The following is a 21902-nucleotide window of genomic DNA, read 5'->3' on the forward strand; positions in this document are numbered from 1 at the left end:
AAAATTGAGAAACGAATCAACCCCCCACCCCCCTCCACAAATTCCTAAAAAGCTATGGATTGTTCTCCATTGTCCCCTGATTCAGAATATAACATTTTCAAAGTCATGGCATTCTTGGTTCAATAGCTATTGATAAGAGAAATGAATATCCAACATGAAAATAATTTTACCTTGGCCTTAAACTGCTATCCAGAAACCTGCTAGTTATTAACATCTTAAATAAAGTAAAAGCAAATACAATGAACCATAAATGTTGTGTTATTATTGTAAAAAGTTTAATAAGAAAACTAAGTTCAAACTTGTAAAGTGTAAAGCGTCAAATGTGGTGTTCTGATGCTTTTCTTGTTTTTTTTATTAGCAAAACCGACTTGTGCAAAACTATGGGCCAAAACAGACAGGTTGCCTTAGACTGTTGACCACATGTAAACTATTTTTAGTCTTCAATGTTTACAGAAAAGGAAAAACTTTAGTTGACACCCAGCATCATAACACAGTATGACAGTCATAACTATTTTATCATATGTCATAACAGCTGACATACCTTGTCATAACCTGTCATAATATGGTCATAACTGTCATGACACATATTTAGACCTGTTGTGAGACATATATTGTGTGTATTGTGTTTATGGCTGGTTATGACACCTACATAAGAGTGTTAAAACCCACAACACCTACCACACAAGGCAACAAATTCCATTACACCATAGATTCATTGTCAACAGTATGTTTGTTATATACAATTTTCTGAAATTGACAATATTAAATGATCATTGTAATTGTGCACAAATTGATGTCAGACATGCACCTACTCCAATGCTCTGTTGCTGATGACTGGGATGAATGCAGGAGCAGATTTCAGGAGCAGGACAATACACCTTCTCTTTGACTGATGACTGAAATAAGGTATTACTGAAAAAATATATAAACACAACCTGCAACAATGCCAACGATTTTACTGGGTTACAATTCATATAAGAAAATCAATTAATTTAAATAAATTAATGATGCCCTAATCTATGGATTTCACATGACTGGGCAGGGGCACAGTCATGGGTGGGCCTGGGAGGGCAATCATCCACTGGTGAGCCAGGCCTAGGCAAACAGAATTATATTTTCCCCACAAAATGGCTTTATTACAGACAGAAATACTCCTCAGTCTCATCAGCTGCCCGGATAGCTGGTCTCAGATGATCCCGCAGGTGTACATATGGGTCATGACAGTGTTATGACACGCTCATAACCATATCATAATATGTCATATCAACTGACATAACTTGTCATATCCTGTCATTATATGGCCATAACACTGTCATGACCCATATATGTACACCTGAATTTCTCGCTGGGTGTCAAGTAAAGTGTTACCATTGGAAACATAAATACGTTTGCACATTGAGCACTTGTTGTCTCTCAAATACGCTGTTACAGTTGTTGTTTAGCTAGCTAGCACATTTTTGCCATATTAGCATAGATGTGACATCAGTCAAAACACCTCAAAACAAGATATGGCATTGTCATGGAAATTCTACACAGGGACACTCGAAGTCAATCTTAAATGAATCATTGTTTATTTAGAGCACGCTGTAGATGTCCCAGTCAAACTTAGATGCATAAAGTGTCGGTCTGAATAGAGCTTAACCGGTCCAGTCCTGTTAGTTCTCTCATATACTGCTCACACAGACAAGTTATATTTGCATGATTTAGCTTATTCATTATTCACAATTAATTAATCATTAACGTTTGGTTCATGCATGTGACCGACCAATACCTTAAGAGGCTTCCTCTCTCCAAGCTGAGACCTTGAAACTAAGATATCCCTTTAGTGCTCAAAACACGGTTCTGGGGGTACTGCCAAATTGCATGCTGATAGTGAGGATTCCTCCTCTGCACGTTCAATCAGTCACTTGCATGAGCACAGAAATTGGTTATTAGAAAAACACTAACAGAAAATGTTCCATCACAGTATCACTAACTAGACACAACAAGCTGAAACGAACCACCTAAGAATCCCACATGGCAGCTTCTTGTCAATGTTGCTAGTTATCTGGTCATCCAGAATAACAACTACACATGGACTTCTGCCTCATTGAAGAATGCGCTTTGTTTTTGTGACCTTGTCAGCTAACCCGTCTATGATACTTGACTCTTTTTTGGCATGTTAAGTACCTGCTGTGTGATTACTACTGTCCATAGACTGAGTTGAGTCTTTCAAAGTATTGACTCCACTGGTGTTGTTCTCTTCTGGTAGTGTGACCATCAGACTGGGCATTGCTCTCCTGTAGGGGAGAAAAGAGAGGAGTAGAGAGAGAAGAGATAAATGAGGGTGGCAGATAGCTTAGTGGTTAGAGCGTTGGGCCGGGAACCGAAAGGTTGCTAGATCGAATCCCTGAGCTGACAAGGTAAAAATCTGTCGTTCTGCCCCTGAACAAGGCAGTTAACCCACTGTTCCCAGGCCGTCATTGTAAATGAGAATTTCTTCTTAACTGACTTGCCTAGATAGATATAAATAAATTTAAATGAGAGAAGAGGTGAAAACAGGAGAGACATCAGGGAGCAAAAAAGATTTGAGACAAAAGGAGATTAGAGATGAGTAGAGACAGTACTGATGAAGAGAGGAGACAGTGCTGATTAACCCATACAGTCAGAGCCAATTTATGCTTGATCCGAAAATCATGTATGGTGGGACACAATTGCGGAGCCTCCGGAGGTACGCAGAGGCCAAATTCGGCTCTGTCACCGCATCACCGCGTGCCTCTGAAATTGTGTAACAATGCAGATGACTCCGAATAGCTCCGCATTGACACGATTGGGTCAGGGTAGGTGAGGGTAGGTGGTCCTTTATAAACACAAACTCACTTCCTTGACAACTTCCTTCACAACAGCTCTGCGTTGCTCGGCGAAGCACAAGTATGAATGCCTGTCTTCTGCAGAGGACATATCACTGTAAATGCTGCAAGGCCAAATGCAGATGTGCAGCTTTTACGGTGATACAGGAGAGCAATGCCTCCGGAGGCTCCGCTTTGGGGGGTGCTACTAAAGTATTTGGAATTATTTTAAGAAGGTCAAATCAAGGATCGTTTAGCTATTTGAATTGTAAGACCCCTTCAAGTATAAAAAATATTAAACAATGATTTCATGACAAATTCTTTTTAGCCTTACTGCTATTAGCCCATACAAACGCATTGGATAACAGATTCACTACATTTAAGAACAGATAGTCCCTCCTAAAAAAATCTAAAATAAGTTTATTCTGAAGTGTCTGTCCTGTACAGTGCTTCCGGAAGTATTCAGACCCTTTGACTTTTTCCACATTTTGTTACATCACAGCCTTATTCTAAAATGTATTAAATTCAATGTTTTTCTCATCAATCTACACACAATACCTCATAATGACAAAGCAAAAACAGCTTTTTAGACATTTTTGCAAATGTATTGGGGGAAAAATATTGAAATACCTCATTTACACAGGTATTCAGACCATTTTCTATGAGATTTGAAAGTAAGCGCAGGTGCATCCTGTTCCCATTGATCATTCTTGAGATGTTTCTACAACTTGATTGGAGTGAAGGAATTGTCCGTAGAGCTCTGAGATGGGTTTGTGTAAAGGCACAGATCTGGGGAAGGGTACAAAAGCATTTCTGCAGCATTGCAGGTCTACAAGAACACATTGGCCTCCATCATTCTTGAATGGATGAAGTTTTGAACCTGCAAGACTCTTCCTAGAGCTGGCCTCTCAGCCAAACTGAGAAATCGAGGGAGAAGGGAGATGACCAAGAACCCGATGGTCACTCTAACAGAGCTCCAGAGTTCCTCTGTGGAGGTGGGAGAACCTTCCAGAAGGACAACCATTCTGCAGCACTCCACCAATAAGGCCTTTATGGTAGACTGGCCAGGCGGAAGCCACTCCTCAGTAAAAGGCAAATGACTGCCCATTTGGAGTTTGCCAAAAGGCACCTAAAGGACTCAGACCATGAGAAACAAGATTCTCTGGTACGATGAAACCAAGATTGAACTCTTTGACCTGAATGCCAAATGTCATCTCTATGGTGAAGCATGGTGGTGGCAGCATCATGCTGTGAGGATGTTTTTCAGCGGCAGGGACTGGGAGACTAGTCGGGATCGAGGGAAGGATGAACGGAGCAAAATACAGAGAGATCCTTGATGAAAACCAGCTCCAGAGCACTCAGGACCTCAGACTGGGGCAACAGGACAATGACCCTAAGCACACAGCCAAGACAACACAAGAGTGCCTTCTGGACAAGTATCTGAATGTCCTTGAGTGGCCCAGCCAGAGCTCGGACTTGAACCCGATCGAACATCTCCGGAAAGACCTGAATAGAGCTGTGCAGTGGCACTCCCTATCCAACCTGTCAGAGCTTGAGAGGATCTGCAGAGAAGAATGGGAGAAACTCCCCAAAAACAGGTGTGCCAAATTTGTAAGGTCATACCCAAGAAGACTCGTGGCTGCAACCACTGCCAAAAGTGCAATAAAAAAAAGAAAATAGCACGCTTACGTAGACCTAGCCCCACCCTCATCCGTTCCACGCATCGAAAGGGGTTGGAGTCGAAGAAAAAACAAATAAGTGCTACCAAATATAACAATATGCATTTCATAAATATTCTAATAAAGTGTGTAAATAAGATGAAATAAACACGTCTGTAAAACCACAATGAGGACATAGCAAGTTTTCATAAATCATTGGGTACATCGTACGGAAAACATCAGAGTAATCTTAAATAGGGACATAATTCATGTTCAAATTCACAACATAACATACATAGGCATTTCATCATTAAGTCCTTTAGGAAATAATGTCTGGAGGGTGAAAATCCAAACACATTCTCTTTTACTCAGAGTATTATTAATAATATCACCTCCCCTGTCTGATATCTTAACTTTCTTTATACCACAAAATCTAAAGGTAGAAATGTCATGCTTTAGGTCATTAAAATGTACTGCAACTGTCCCTGTGGTTTCTCCTAAAGGAACTTTTATGTTCACTAATTCTCTGTTTGAGAGAACGAGAGGTTTTACCGGCATAGCAGAGCCCACATTGACATTTAATAATGTAAATAACATGGGTGGTGGAACACGTAATCATGTAATTTATTCAGAACCGTTTTCCCGTGTGTGGGTGGCAGAAATAGTCACACTTCATCATGTTGTTGCACTGTGTGCATCCTCTGCATTTATAGCTACCATTTGGAAGAGGGCGTAAAAGAGCCTAGCTGATTTTCTTTTGTTGTTGGCAGTTGGCATGAACCAATTTATCACGTAAATTGCGACCTCTCCTATACACAATAAGTAGTGGATTTTTAAATTCAGCCGGCAAAGCCAGTGTTTCTTGACCACATCTCCCACTTTTCGCGAGTTCAAAGTAAATGTGGTTGTGAACATTATAGAGTATTCTTTAGCTTTAGCGGGTCTTTTTTGTAGCAGTTCATCTCGTGTTTTCCCCCATGCCAAATTCAGAGCTTCATCCACACATTGTGGCGAATAGCCTCTTCTTAGAAACCTCATGTGCATCTCCGCTGCTTTTTCTAGATAGTCCTCTGTGGAGTGGCATATCCCGAGCAGTCTGAAAACCTGGCTTCTTGGATGTCCTCTTTTTAATGCCTCAGGGTGTAAGCTGTCACCCTGTAACAGAGTATTTATGTCCGTTTCTTTGCTATACAGAGTTGTAAACAGGGTTCCATTTGATTTCTCAATCCACATATCGAGGTAATGAACACGTCGTGTGTCACATTCAATAGTGAATTTGAGATTGGGGTCAATGTCATTGAGTAGTGCCATAAAATCTGACAGCTCTTTTTCCGTTCCTTCCCATATGCCAAAAAATATCATCAATATATCGATACCACTTCAGGACTTTATTCAAAAATGGATTTACGTTTTCATTATTAACAAAACGTTCTTCAAAAAGACCCACATTGTGGTTAGCATAGCTCGGAGCGAATGTGGAGCCCATTGATGTTCCATTCGTTTGGAGAAAGTATTCATCATCAAACCTGAAATAGTTATACGTCAAAACATATTCAGCCAGCTCCAGAATGAAGTTTGTTGGTGGATATTCGTTAGTATCTCTGTCTCCCAAATAGTGTGCTAGTGCTGCCAGCACTTTCCATGTCCTACCGCTGCCACGTCCCCCGATCAGTGGTTCGTCCCTACGTCGGCCTCTCCGTGCTCCTGTCCTTGGGCCTTCCCATGCATACACCTGGTTGAGCTGGTAGTCCTCTGTGTCTCGCTGATCTTTGTTGCTTGTAGAAAGTCTCTGTATTTCCCAATGGACTGGTTGATCGTGTCGTCTATGGCTGTAGAATTTGGGCCTAGAATGTCCTTCCTTATAACCTCATGTTCACTAATCTTAACTTCAACTTCTTTTACTTCCTTCGACACATATTCAACGGATAATAACATTACATCTAAAGAACATTTGTTGAGTATTTCACCCCATTGCTGAACGAAAATGTTGTCGTTTTTCCCTATTGTAGGCTCCGACTGTATTCTCAGTCCTCTTGGAAAGCTCTTGTTGCGCCAATACCCACTAAGAGTGGTGCCATGCAGGAACAAACGAGTTTCTTTCTCTCGGAGTCTCTGGAGTTGGATTTTAAGTTCGACAGTCGAGTGCGGAACTGGGTTGTCCATGTTGGAGGTAGGGAAAAGAATCTTGTTGGCGTCTTCTTGTGTGAATGAAAGGGAACTCGCACAACAAAATGTGGAAAAGTGAAGAGGTCTGAATACTTTCCTAATGTACTGTATCTGAGATATATAAGAAAGGTCAGGAAACATTTTATTTTCTATTACATGTACTGTATTTAACTTGTTATTTATGGCACTAAACAGTCTCCATATATACTTCCATCAATTTTTTCAACTGGTACCGGTATAACTGCAGGAGTGCCGAGGGTGCTGCAGCACCCCCTGAAAAATTGGGAAAAAATAAATAGATTAATTAACAAACATGTGTCAAAAAAGTAGTTCTATATTTAAGAACAGTATCTTGCAGGATGAAATAGTTTGAATTGTAAGAGTTGTTGCCCTGTATCTTTCTCTGTGATTGTCATTCTAATGGAATCCAGAAAGAACAAAACCCCGTCGTCAAACACTTATATCAAAAGCTGCAAAGTTATGGGCAAAGACACAAAACATCCACATCAAATTAAATATTTTTCTTGGTCAAATAACATGAAAAACAACCACCTTTTGTGCAGTATTAATTTACCATCCTTACAAACCACTTAATGTAAATGTACATTATTGTATTGTCAGTGCTTGACTTGGGCCGGAGCTGACCAGAGTGCCATACAGGCACTTCTAATTTTGGGGGAATTGTGTACCAGCTTCTCTATTAAACAAAGTAGCCTATTGCCGACCTAGATTCACACACTGAGGCAAAAAAAAAGTTGACCAAAGCGGAATGAAGGCGGGATCTGCATTGAATAGTAATGGAGAGTGGGCATTCATTTCCTGATTCTGCATTCTTCAAGTTTATTTGCTGATAGTCTGTGAATTTGTGTGTGACAGTAGGCTGAATGTATATGATGCGCTGTGTAAAATTAGGTAAAATTAGGGTTTGTAAGGACATGAAAAGTCATTGAAATTAGTTTATTAATTTTTGCTAATTTAATTAATGGAGGCACACTTTTAAATATGATCAATGACTTAAAAATCGATATCAGCCATTATCTGAATGACCCTTCAGTAACTGTCTGTGTGTGTTGTGTGTGTGCCAGTGCAAATGGGCCATTGCCCGAGGAGAAAGAGCGCAACATCTTAGCAGCAGGTATAAAATAATGAAGAACAACATACTAACTATATAGCTAAATAAGCATCTTAAGGCTCGGGGGGAGTGTTCGGAAGTTCGGATGAATGACGTGCCCAAAGTAAACTGCCTGTTACTCAGGCCCAGAAGCCAGGATATGCATATAATTGGTAGCATTGGATAGACAACACTCTGAAGTTTCTAAAACTGTTAAAATAATGTATGTGAGTATTACAGAACTGATATTACAGGCAAAAACAAGAGGGAAATCCATCCGGGATTCATGGTCATGATTCAACGATAGCCTATTGGAAAAACAAATAGATAAGACCCAGATTGCAGTTCCTATGGCTTCCACTAGATGTCAACAGTCTTTAGAAAGTGTTTCAGGCTTGTTTTTTTTTAAATGAGCAAATGAAATGAGTAGTTGTAGTTTTTCCAAGGTGTCTCTCATTAGAAAAGTAGTCTTGTTGCGCGTGTGAATGAGGTGTGCGCTCTTCGTTATTTATCTTCCCTATTGAACATACTATTCTCCGTCTTAATTTTTTAAGTTTATTTAGATATTAGAGTACCTGAGGATTAATTCGAAACATCGTTTGACTTGTTTGGACGAACTTTACCGGCAACTTTTTGGAATCATTTGTATGCATGTTGAACGAGTGGATTACTCAAATTGATGGCACCTACTAAACTGATTTTTTGGGATATAAAGAAAGACTTTATCGAACAAAACGATCATTCATTGTGTAGCTGGGACCCTTGGGATTGCAAACAGAGGAAGATCTTCAAAAGTAAGTGATTTATTTTATCGCTATTTGGGATTTTGTGACGCCTGGTCTGGTTTGAAAAAGTATTTTGATGTGGGGCGCTGTCCTCAGATAATCGCATGGTATGCTTTTGCGGTAAAGCCTTTTTGAAATCTGACAATGCGGTTGGATCAACAAGAAGTTAAGCTTTTAAATGATATAAGACACTTGTATTTTCATGAATGTTTAATATTACAATCTTTGTACTTTGTATTTTGCAATTTCACCAGATGTTGTCAAAGTGGAACGCTATCGGTACACCGATCCCAAAGAGGGGTTACTTTTTCATGTAGGCTATAATAATGGTAATGAAAATGTGGTTGCCATGTAGAAGTAATGCCATGTAGAAGTAATGGAAAATGTGTATGAACCCTTAACAGTAAATAATCAGAGGTCTTTATAGCATAATGTAATTTGGGTATTTTGTTGAACAAAGTCTAATGGACCGACTTGGACAAAGACAGATCTTGCACTTCTTTAATCCTAAATTAAGCATTGTGTATAGTAGGTTGGTCATCTAGGTTTGTACCTATAGACTTTCCATCACCATGAAGACATTAAGTGGTTTGTGATGATGTTATGTTGTGGCTCAGTTGGTAGAGCATGTCGCTTGCAATTCTACGGTTGTGGGTTTCTTCCCATGGGGGACCAGTACGAAGAAGTATGAACATGTATGCACTCGCTACTGTAAGTTTCTCTGGATAAGACCGTCTACTAAAATGGAAAAGGAATGAATAGGTTGTTTCAGTTTTCACATAGAAACAAGTTGCATTTGCAAAGTACTTCAAGAAACCGGAAAACATACAGTATATCAGAGCAAGTATTTTTATATTCCACAAGTATTATCAGATTAACTGTCGTAAAGATAATTAGCTGACTCAAGTTACAAATGCTGGTAAACACTCAAATACATTTAGTAAAAGAAAATATCACAAAAGTAGTGCACTGTGTCTTTACTTGTCCTGTTTTAGTGGACCAATAAACATCTTCAGAGTGGGCAAAAACAAAATATCTGCATCCCCTCCTCCCTCCCACCCACCCTCCCACCCGTCGGTAAAGACATTGCATCACCCCCACCCCAAACTACGTCCCGTGGCTAGAGTCCCAAGACGCTTGTTGGGGTCATAGAACACAATCGTTATAGGCATTTTATGGTAACAAATTATCTTATTGTAATCTTTCTTACCGTGGTTTCCTCTTAACAATAATAGCACTTACAGTTGACCAGGGCAGCTCTAGCATGGCAGAAATGTGATAAACTGACTTGTTAGAAAGGTGGCATCCTATGATGGTGCCACATTGAAAGTCACTGAGCTCTTCAGTAAGGCCATTCAACAGCCAATATTTTTCTATGGAGATTGCATGGCATTGTGCTTGATTTTATACACCTGTCAGCAATGGGTGTGGCTGAAATAGCCAAATCCACTAATTTGAAGGGATGTCCACATACTTTCGAAGTGGTATATATTGAAGACAACTTTGAAGTGTTATTGCTGTAAAATTATAGTATGTTGCTGTATTCTGATTACAGTACACTCTTGTAAAATATATTGAATATATTTTAACTGCAACTCAGTAGCCGGTAAGATATTATAATTTTACATGCTAAGTGATACAGTACAATCTTGTAAAATGACTCAACCTACTGGGATTTAAACTCACAACCTCCTGGTTGCGAGCAACCAGACATTTCCGGCTACACCACCATTCTGTCATCTGAATTTGTCGCGTTAGGGGGATTTCAACTTATATTGGCTTACCCCGGCCATTTTAAGAATATTTGTCTTGACTTTAACCTGACTCAACTCATTGCAAAACGCCACACGAATTAATGTAAAAAATCAAACAAACTCTTCACTGATTGACCTAATTCTGACAAACTGCCCCCACAAGGACTTATCTAGTGGGGTCTTTGCTAATGATCTCAGTTATCACTGTCCTATTGCATGTATTAGAGATACCAAACAGATTAACACTGATCTTCATAATTATGAAGAGACATTTTATACATTTTCCCACTCAAACGTTTCTTCATGATATGTATTACTCTGACATTTCCTAAATCATTTTTAATTTACTATAATTTATTCAGGGGAGGCCAATTGAGAAACATGTCTCAGTTGTAATGGTGACTAAAGGGAAAGCATTTCTTCAACACAACAAAATATACATAAACTACAAGACAGCTATAAATACAGTGAGATCCAAAAGTATTGGAACAGTGACACATTTTTAGTTTGTTTGGCTCTGAACTCCAGCACGTTGGATTTGAAAATATACAATGACTATGAGTTTAAAGTGCAGACTGTCAGCTTTAGTTTGAGGGTATTTTTTATCTTTATCAGGTGAACCATTAGAAATTACATTACTTTTTGTACATAGTCCCCCCATTTTGGTGGACCAAAAGTATAAGAACAAATTAATTTACAGTGCCTTCAGAAAGTATGCATACCCCTTGATTTAATCCACACTTTGTTTGACTAACAAAACATCGTTTTTTAAAAATAGTTCATCTTCACACAATACCCCATAATGAAAAGTAAAAATATGTTTATAGAAATATTTGCAAATTTATAGCAAATTAAATAAAGAAATAACTAATTTACGTAAGTATTCACACCGCTGAGTCAATACATGTTAAAATCACCTTTGGCAACTTTATGTCTTTCTTGGTAAGTCTGAGCTTTGCACACCTGGATTGTAAATATTTGCACATTATTCTTTTAATTCTTCAACTCTGTCAAATCGGTTGTTGATCATTGCTAGACAGCCATTCAAGTCTTGCTATAGATTTTCAAACTAATTTTTGTCAAACCTGTAACTAGTCCACTCGGGGCATTCAAGGTCGTCCAGGTAAGCAACTCCAGTGTATATTAGGCCTTGTGTTTTCGGTTATTGTCCTCCTGAAAGGTGAATTTGTCTCCCAGTGACTTTTGGAATGCAGACTGAACCAGGTTTTCTTCTAGGATTTTGCCTGTGCTTAGCTCTATTACGTTAATTTTTAGAATAAACTCCCTAGTCCTTTAAGATGACAACCATACCCATAACATGATTCAGCCACCACTATGCTTGACAATATGGAGAGTGGTACTCAGTAATGAGTTGTATTGGATTACCCCAAAACATAACTTTGTATTCACGATAATTGCTTTGCCACATTTTTTTGCAGTATTACTTTAGTGCTTTGTTGCAAACAGGATGGATGTTTTGGAATATGTTTTATTATGTACAGGCTTCTATCTTTTCACTTTGTCAATTAGGTTATTGTGGAGTAACTACAATGTTGTTGATCCATCCTCAGTTTTATCTCATCACAGCCATTAAGTGTTTTAAAGTTGGGCTCAAGTTGGGCTCACAGTGAAATCCTTGAGCGGTTTCCTTCCTCTCCTGCAACTGAGTTAGGAAGGACGCCTGTATCTTTGTAGTGACTGGGTGTATTGATACAACATCCAAAGTGAAATTAATAAGTTCACTATGCTAAAAGGGATATTCAATGTTTGCTTTTAATTGTATTTACCCATCTACTAATAGGTGCCCTTCTTTGTGAGGCATTGAAAACCTCCCTGGTCTTTGTGGTTGAATCTGTGTTTGAAATGAATTGTTCAACTGGGGGACCTTACACATCTGTGGGGTGCAGAGATGAAATACTCATAAAAAAATCATGTTAAACACTATTATTGCACACAGAGTCCATGCAATGTATTATGTGACTTGTTAAGCAAATGTTTACTCTTCAACGCATTTAGGCTTGCCATACCAAAGGGGTTGAATACTTCATTAGATTTTTTTGTTGAAAAAACATAATTCCACTTTGACATTATGGGTACTGTGTGTAGGCCAGTGGCTAAAAAACTCTATTGAATCCATTTTAAATTCATTCTGTAACACACCAACATTTGAAAAAGGTCAAGTGGTGTGAATACTTTCTGAAGGCACTGTATTCACACATTCTCAAAAATAAGAATATTGTTAGGCTACAGTGTGGGTTCCCTGGGTTCCAAAAAGGTCAAAGGTACACACATAAGGAACTCATATGGTACTGGTTGTGCGGATAATCTATTATTATGGTACATTTTTGTACCCAATATTTTGAATATAAGCTACAATCATCACTGTGCTCTGAAATGTAGGTGTGGACAATGTACTGGCGAGGAACATTAGCATATTTGGGAGCGTGGTCTAATATTTGTATTTGTGCCAACCGCAAACAGCGTACAGCAAAAAAAAAGAATTTACCAATTTACTAATTTACTGTAAAATGATAACAAAGATTATAGTTAGAGTATTTGTTACTGTAAAACAATGACAGTAGTATCATTGGTGTCATAAATCAAGTACAGTAACAGTATTAGATACTGTAAATTACTGTACAGTAACATACCGTAACTTTTTTTAACTTCTTCTCTTACAGGTACTGGCTGCCAGTAAGTTACCGTAGAAACAACAACATTTGTGCAGTGTTTTAAAAAACGGAGTGAGTGCAGTTCTGGATTTTCTGGAGCACAGAGGTTTTGGACAAAAGATACAGAGATTTCTGCGCATATGTAGGATCCGCTGCGCTCCCCCTCTCAGTCCTTTCAGCTACTGCTGTGTCTAGACTGCATTTTAGGAACACATTCCTAATATTGAGTTGCACACCCTTTTGTGTGGAACAGCCTCAATTCATCTGGGCATGGACTCTAAAAGGTGTCGAAAGCATTCGACAGGAATGCTGTCCCATGTTGACTCCAGTGCGTCCCACAGTTGTGTCAAGTTGGCTGGATGTCCTTTGGGCGGTGGACCATTGTTTATTTATATACATTTTAATACATTTTTTACCCCTTTTTCTCCCCAATTGGTAGTAACAGTCTTGTCCCATGGCTGCAACTCCCATACGGACTCGGGAGAGGCGTGCCTCCTCTGAAACACAACCCAGCCAAGCCGTACTGCCTCTTGACACAATGCTTGCTTAACCTGGAAGCCAGCCGCACCAATGTGTCAGAGGAAACACCGTGCACCTGGCGACCGTGTCAGCGTGGATTGCGCCCAGCCAGCCACAAGAGTCGATAGAGTGCGATGGTACATAGACAACCAGTACGATGCTGGGCCAATTTTGTGCCGCCTCCGGGGTCTCCCGGTTGGCTGCGACACAGCCTGGGATCGAACCAGGATCTGTAGTGACGAAGCTAGCACTGCGATGCAGTGCCTTAGACCGCTGCGCCACCCGGGAGGCCTGGTGGTGGACAATTCTTGATACACACGGGAACTGTTGAGCGTGAAAAACCCAGCAGTGTTGCAGTTCTTGACACACTCAACCGGTAATCCTGGCACCTACTACCATACCCTGTTCAAAGGCACTTGAATATTTCGTCTTGCCCATTCACCCTCTGAATGACACACATACACAATCCATGTCTCAATTGTCTCACTGCTTGAAAATGTTTCTTTAACCTGTCTCCTCCCCTTCATCTACATTGAAGTGGATTTAATAAGGGATCATAGCTTTCACCTGGATTAACCTGGTCAGTTTATGTCATGGAAAGAGCAGGCGTTCCTAATGTGTTGTACACTCAGTGTATATGTTTTTGGAATGTTCTTTCAGTTGTTCATTGGCAAAATCATCATGATCAAAATTGGCTGACAGTTCAGAAGAGGGTGAGTAGCCTCTTCTGCCTCCTCTAGCTCCACATGATGGTGCTAGCCAGGCTTGCTGCTTTGTGGAGTCCGCCACTAGCACAGTCACTGTAGTCAGCTCAGCTTTCCCCATTGAAACCGTGTCTGTCAGGTCCGGTCCTTGCCGTTCTGCCACCATAGGCAAGACCAAAAAATAACTGCACCAAAAAAAGACGTCCAAGGCGTTGGTCCGTGCTCAATGAGGTGCAGCCTAAAACAGGCCATTGCATTGGCTTTATTAGTCCTGATTTCTGTGACTAATCAATTTGCCTATTTAAACTCTGAATATCAGCTACCCAGGTTTATGAGGAGTTATCACGAGCATAGGAAATGCATAAGTATTTTCATTTTCGCTATGATCAAAAATTGAAGAATACAAACTTGAAACCACTGATCATGACAATGGTGTGAAACTCCTGGACAGCAGTTGTGATTGTCCATTCCATATTGTCCATTTTAGTTTGACATGTCCTGTTTTTAGGATATGTTGTTTGTTAACATGACAGCAAATGTTTTAGTTGACTGAGTGCCATTTAGAGAAACCTGAATTTTGCAAAAAGTGTCGGTGTCATTACATTGTCATACATTTTATCTCCAGCCTGTAGGCTACATTATTTATTTATTTTTAAAATTGATTTAACCTCTAACGCCTCACAAACCCGGATCCAGGATCCCCCCCATCAAAAAAGCTGACTAGCATAGCCTAGCCTAAAGCCACAGGGATATCATATTCATATTCACAGGGATATCTATTCTCATTGTATAACCACGATCTGTGCCGCTAAATATGCACATTTTCGAACAAACAATATATGTATTGTGTAATATGATGTTATAGGACTGTCATCTGATGAAGTTTTGAGAAGGTTAGTGAAAAATGTTATATCTTTTGCTGGTTTATTCGCTATCGCTAACGTGCATGAATCAATGCTGCTGTGTGGTTGGCAATTGTAGTAAGCTAATATAATGCTAAATTGTGTTTTCGCTGTAAAACACTTAAAAAAACTGAAATATTGGCTGGATTCACAAGATCTTTGTCTTTCATTTGCTGTACGCTGTGTATTTTTCATAAATGTTTTATGATGAGTATTTAGGTAATTCACGTTGCTCTCTGTAGTTATTGTAGTTGCTTTGGTGAGAGTTGTGATGGTGGCTGCAATGTAAAACTATGATTTATACCTGAAATATGCAAATTTTTCAAACAAAACATATGCTATACAATAAATATGTTATCAGACTGTCATCTGATGAAGTTGTTTCTTGGTTAGTGACTATTTATATCTTTATTTGGTCGAATTTGTGATAGCTACCTATGCAGTAAAAAAATGGTGGATATTTGTTGGTGGTTAGCTAATAGAAATACATATTGTGTCTTCCCTGTAAAACATTTTAAAAATCAGAAATGATGGCTGGATTCACAAGATGTGTATCTTTCATCTGGTGTCTTGGACTTGTGATTTCATGATATTTAGATGCTAGTATTTACTTGTGGCGCTATGCTAGGCTATGCTAGTCAGCTTTTTTACTGATGAGGGTGCTCCCGGATCCGGGATTGCGACCAACTAGAAGTTAATGGCCGTGTACTCTTATAATTTCCACTCGGCACAGCCACAAGAGGACTGGACACCCCTCAGAGCCTGGTACCTTTCTAGGTTACTTACTAGGTTCCTGCATTTATAGGGAGTTTTTCCTAGACACCGTGCTTCTACATCTGCATTGCTTGCTGCTTGCGGTTTTAGGCTGGGTTTCTGCCTAAGCACTTTCTGACATCTGATCGAAAAAGGGCTTTATAAATATATTTGATTTGATTTGATAGAGTAAAGTGAGAAACTTGAAATTACGTGTAAAATAACACGTGGGCAGAGCGTGATTCGGATCCTAAGTTTGGTTTCCACTAGTTACCACAGCCACAAATTTGGCAATTTCAAAATAATTCATGAAAACTCCGTATTCGTAGCCTGGCCTTTCAGAAAAGGCATGTTTGACCCTCCCTCAGGAAGAAATTTCCCGTTTTCTAAAACCTTACATTCTGCACATTTTCAAGACAACATAAACATAAGCAGGAGGCTGCATGAAGTGTTTAGTGCGTAAAAGAAACACATGAGCAGAACATTGGGAGTTTTAGAAAACAGGAAAAGGCATCCTGCTGGTGGGACAAACACAAGTCACACAGCCACAGTAATGATCTAGTGCTGAATGGAAAGGGAAAGGGGGTTCCTAGTCAGTTAGTACCACAACTGAATGCATTCAACCGAAATGTGTCTTCCTCATTTAACCCAACCCATCTGAATTAAGCTACTGACCTCTCCTTGCCTATCACAATGACTTGTCTGTTCCTGTTTTTGTTTCCTGTAGAGACAAAGAAACATGAATTACGTATTTTATTGAACATTTTACTCCTACTCAACAATAGATACAAAATGAAACCACAGTGCTTTAGGCAATGCAGTGATTGAACTGAGCTCTTAGGTACACTACTTTGAGCTACTCACCTACACAGCCAGACCATACAGCAGATGTTCATGCAGAGAACCACTCCTCCAATAGCAGATGGAATTGTGAAGAGCAATAACCTCCGTAGGCCATGTTCAGCATGAGCTGTGTTAAGACAGAAACAATTGGGATTTTCAGGAAAGTTGACAAGTCTAAAACAAGTGTTATATTTCTTTGCTTTATAACAATATAGTAAAAACAATGGGAGATAATAACAAAATAATAACATTCAGCATTGATTGTTTGTAATAATTATCAGAATTGACATTTTTGTTTCTGGTCAAAATTCAACTTCAGAAATGTGCATATTTATATCTGGCATTACAGAGTACAGTTTCTTCTCCACATGTTACAGTATAAACAAAACATTACTTCCATTACCTGTGAGGTTATTAGTGATGGTCATATTCCACTCCATTGTCCGTACACCACTTTGATCATCTGTTATTTGACAGCTGTAGCTCCCGGTGTCATTTAGTTGTACATTAAGGATAGTCAGCTTTGTAGATGAATCAACACTCATCCTGCCAGAGGTGATTTTTCTTTCAGTTTTATTCAGTGTCTCACTATGAGAGAAAATGAGAACTGTGTCCTTCTTCCAGATGTATGATGCATTCGTCTCTGAGTTATTGCAAACCAAAGTAACAATTTCTCCCAAAGAAGCTGATTTATTTGTCAGATATTTTGTTGAGTCACCTGCTGACTCTATGGGACAGAAAACAACAAAGACAATGTTGTAAGTACTTTACTTTAAAGGACAGTGTGCAAATGTTTTAATCCTTTTAAGAAGTCATAAGAATGCAAACTGAACACAGACAGACAGACAGACAGACAGACAGACAGACAGACAGACAGACAGGTACACACACACACACACACACACACACACACACACACACACACACACACACACACACACACACACACACACACACACACACACACACACACACACACACACACACACACACACACACTGTACTATGGTCATCCACTGTAGCTTACCTGTAGAGACAAGGAACAGCATGATGACCACAGACACCAGGTCCCAGAACAGGAGAGTTTCCATGACGATATTGGACGTAGCTGACTGACAGAGAGAGAAATGGACAGAGTGGAGTGGAACATCTGAGTCTGAGATCAGTGTCATAGCTAGCTAACCAGGAACCACTCAGAGAGGGCGGGACATGAACATTTCGGTAGTCTGAGGAGGATGGAGAACAGAGGAAGTGGTCGTGTGAGAGAGAAGCACAGAAGTGAGTTTGTCTGAAACATCAAAGCCATTGAACTTCGAGACATCACACATACCCACTCAGCATTTAATTACTGAGTGATTTACTGTGTGCTCAGAGTTGGATTTCAAGGTGAATTTCATATCCAAAAGCCCCATACCCCATCGATGATCCCGTCCCCCAAAACTGTCAGACTGGCCAATAGCTTCTTCCCCTAGACCATCAGGCTGCTGAATAGCCACTAAGCAGCTATCTGCTCCCCCTGTCCCCCACCTGCCACCTGGACTTACCCACACACCAGGGTGTCACCAGTGTTTTATTTTCATGTTAGCTCTAGTGTTATTGTGTTCCATCAGGAGTCAGACACCAAAGACTTGTGGCGAGCAGAATCAACAACCTCTCCATCATTGAAGACTGTTGCTTTGTGAGAAGGTGGTAAAATTCACAGTTAGCCATTGCTATGTACATGCCAGCTGAAATGTGCCCAGGACCTTGCTTTGGCTCCAAGTCTGAGCAGGTCCGCCGAAGCCATGGCCCAGTGAGACACGGGTGCCGGCCCACGTAGATGGAAACAGAAGAGTTTTTGCCTTTTGGGTAAAACACTGGGGTAAATCATCAGTGGAAATGCACCAAGAGAGTGCAGGAGTCTGGCCTAGTGGTAGCGCTGCCCACTCTATACCACACTGGCAACGGGGATTTGAGCCCTGTCTTGGCCACTCTGTCTGAGCCATAGAAATAGATTATATTAAATGTTTTATGATCTGAGCCCCTTCTATCTAACCTCTCTGTATTTCTCACTGTCATTTCATAAATGAAACCACATAACGCATTGCAACTCTAAGGGGTCTGACACCCCAGAACATACTACACTCTGAACTACCTCAGTGTAGAATGTAGTACATGACATTAAGATCAGTTTCACATTGACTCAATCACATTAAATCACTTGGTGTTTTTCAATGCTTTTGACCATTTAGTTTTGGTTATTGATCTTTACATTTGGGATGAAATGATCAACTCAAGAGTCTGCCTATATGCGATCCATGGGTAACTATTCGTTTTGCTAGTTTGTTAGTTCATGTGTGTACTGTCCCATATAACTGTTGACAATTTTATGTTAGTCTAACATACAGAGGTGTGAGACAATCATGCATAAGAGTGGCTGGGGTAGTCAAACTCATACAGGATGTGTTTGTGTGGTCTTAGAGCGAGAGGGGGGGGGGGGGGGGGGGTAGAGAAAGTGTAAGATTGAGAGAGGGAGAGAGAGAATGTGTTTCTATGTGTTTTTTTCTTCTTCTTTGAAACAGTGTTCTGAGGAAATACCACAGTGTAAAGAAAGGGTGTCAGGTTACATTTTGGAACATGCACTCATTGAGCTATTGAGTTCAGATCAGAGGAAGTAACTGTTTGTCACTTCCTGAAAACCCTGAGGGTTCGCCAGTAAGCAGGGCAGCAGGTAACGCATACTTCATGCACATGAAACACACAGTAAACGTGTTCACTTAAGTACACCGCTCACACAACCACAGAAACACACACGCACACACTCACACAATTAAATAACGTTGAAATAAACTACAAAAGTTGAGTTATGTCAATTTTCTGTGATTCAAATCAAATTCTCCACCTATGCATCATAGTTCTATCATCACATACAGATAATGGTTTTGACTCTTGCATCAACCATGTTTACCTGCTTTAAACAGGTCTCTATTACAAGAAAAAGAGAGGGTAGAAAGAAAGGAAACAGAGACAGAGCGAGAGAGTGTGGGGGAAGGGAAGGAGAGGGGGATGAGGGGAAGACCAAGATAAGGGTGGAGGTATGCCAGGTCTACAAGTGAGATGACAGTGCATTCAGGAAGTATTCAGACCCCTTGACTTTTCCACATGTTGTTACGTTACAGACTTATTCTAAAATTGATTAAATATTATTTTCCCTCATCATTCTACACACAATACCCCACAATGCAAAAAACATAAATATCACATTTAGACAAGTATTCAGACCCTTTACTCAGTACTTTGTTGAAGAACCTTTGGCAGCGATTACAGCGACTCTCGCAGCTCCGGACAGGAGGGCGACTCTCGCAGCTCCGGACAGGAGGGCGACTCTGGCAGCTCCGGACAGGAGGGCGACTCTGGCAGCTCCGGACAGGAGGGCGACTCTGGCAGCTCCGGACAGGAGGGCGACTCTGGCAGCTCCGGACAGGAGGGCGACTCTGGCAGCTCCGGACAGGAGGGCGACTCTAGCATCTCCGGACAGGAGGGCGACTCTGGCAGCTCCGGACAGGAGGGCGACTCTGGCAGCTCCGGACAGGAGGGCGACTCTGGCAGCTCCGGACAGGAGGGCGACTCTGGCAGCTCCGGTCAGGAGGGCGTCGCTGGAGGGTCCGGACTGGAGGAAGACTCTGGAGGGAGGAGACTTAGAGACAGCCTGGTGCGTAGGGCTGCCACAGGGCCCACCAGGCTGAGGAGACCTACAGGAGGCCTGGTGCGTGGGGCTGCCACAGGGACCACCAGGCTTGGGAGACCTACAGGAGGCCTGGTGCTTAGAGGAGGCACTGGATAAACCGGGCTGTGGGGGAGCACTGGAGCTCTGGTGCGCAGCCTTGGCACTACTCCTCCAGGCTGAATGCCCACTTTAGCCCGGCCCCTCAAGAGTGCAGGCACAGGTCGAACCGGGCTGTGGGGGAGCACTGGAGATCTGGTGCTTACCGCTCGGACCTCTCCATTAGGCTCAATGCCCACTTTTGCCTGGCATGGGCGGAGTGCAGGCATATTTTCACAGATTTTTTGTGCACTCACATGGCAATCATAGACTAAAATACTGAATTAAGGCGTGTGGAATTCTTGTCACTTGTTCTCATCAGGCAGCCAGTCTCAGAAGGGGAACTTGAAGAAGAGGGAGACTGCAAAATCCAGGTGCTGCTGCTCTCTCTGTTCTGAGTGTTTGCAGTGCTCGTGTTTTTAGTTAATCTGTGCATCTCACATATTATGTGCCCAGTATGATAGAGCACGAAAACTTTAAGAGTTTTACTGGCACCTGCCAGTACCCCTTCGTCAGGTCCAGGGTGCTGACGTATCTTGCCTTCTCCAAGCGGTCAATCAGTTCGTCCACCCTCGGCATGAGGTAGGTGTCGAATTTACTGACCTTGTTCAGGCCCCGGAAGTTGTTACAGAAGCAGACGGTTCCGTCCGGTTTTGGTACCAGCACTATAGGGCTAGACCACTCACTGTTGGACTCCTCCAGTACCCCCATCTCTAGCATTGTCGTCACTTCTCGTTTGACTGCCGCCCTCTGGGCTTCTGATATCCGGTATGGCCGTTTACTGACTTTTTCTCCCGGACGTTAGTGGATATGATGTTCCACGAGATCCGTGCTCTCTGGCACCTCAGAGAACACTGCTGTATTCCGCTGGACCAACTCTAGGAGCGATTGACATTGGCTTGGGCGGAGGTCTTCCCCAATGGAAACTTCGACAGAGGGCAGGTTCTGCTGTGGTTGTGTCCGCGTGCCACTTCTTCAATAGTTTCACATGGTAAAGCTGGAGTGGTTTTCTCTGCCCCGGTTGGCGGACCTTATGATTGACGTCGCCTAACTTCTTGACAATGTTGTAGGGCCCATGCCACATAGCCAGGAATTTGCTCACCGTTGTGGGGATCAGAACCAAGACCTTCTCACCCGGTTGGAACTCTCGTGGTTGGGCGCCCCGGTTGACTATATGCTCCTGGGTGCGTTGCGCCTGTGCCATGTGCTCCCTCACCACTGGCCAAATCGCCTTCATCCTCTCCCTCATCTCCTCCACGTGTTCCACCACACTGCGAAGGGGGGTTGGTTGGTCCTCCCAGACCTCCTTGGCTATATCCAGCAATCCGCTTGGCCGACAGCCATACAGGAGCTCAAAGGGGGAGAACCCAGTGGACGCTTGGGGTACCTCGGGCACCAAGAACAT

General features: G+C 41.4%; 1 protein-coding gene across 1 annotated transcript; it reads right to left on the minus strand.

Moving 5' to 3' along the window:
* Positions 1 to 70: 70 nt before the first annotated feature.
* Positions 71 to 17890, minus strand: LOC129821030 (uncharacterized). Its single transcript, XM_055878241.1, has 5 exons — positions 17723 to 17890; positions 17099 to 17422; positions 16717 to 16822; positions 16528 to 16573; positions 71 to 2279 (listed from the first exon to the last, which is right to left on the minus strand). The coding sequence occupies exons 1-5, from the start codon at positions 17865 to 17867 to the stop codon at positions 2184 to 2186; spliced, it is 717 nt and encodes a 238-aa protein (XP_055734216.1). The 5' UTR covers positions 17868 to 17890; the 3' UTR covers positions 71 to 2183.
* Between the last annotated feature and the right edge of the window lie 4012 nt (positions 17891 to 21902).

The sequence above is a fragment of the Salvelinus fontinalis genome, chromosome 23 (genome assembly GCF_029448725.1).
Source record: "Salvelinus fontinalis isolate EN_2023a chromosome 23, ASM2944872v1, whole genome shotgun sequence".
Taxonomy (NCBI): domain Eukaryota; kingdom Metazoa; phylum Chordata; class Actinopteri; order Salmoniformes; family Salmonidae; genus Salvelinus; species Salvelinus fontinalis.

Excerpts from the sequence above, each read along its gene's own strand:
- LOC129821030 (XM_055878241.1), bottom strand. The coding sequence starts at position 17,867 with ATGACACTGATCTCAGACTCAGATGTTCCACTCCACTCTGTCCATTTC. Across the intron at positions 17,423-17,722 it reads GCTGTTCCTTGTCTCTACAG|AGTCAGCAGGTGACTCAACA; the intron begins GTAAGCTACAGT and ends TCTGTCCCATAG. Across the intron at positions 16,574-16,716 it reads TGTATGGTCTGGCTGTGTAG|GAAACAAAAACAGGAACAGA; the intron begins GTGAGTAGCTCA and ends TTGTCTCTACAG.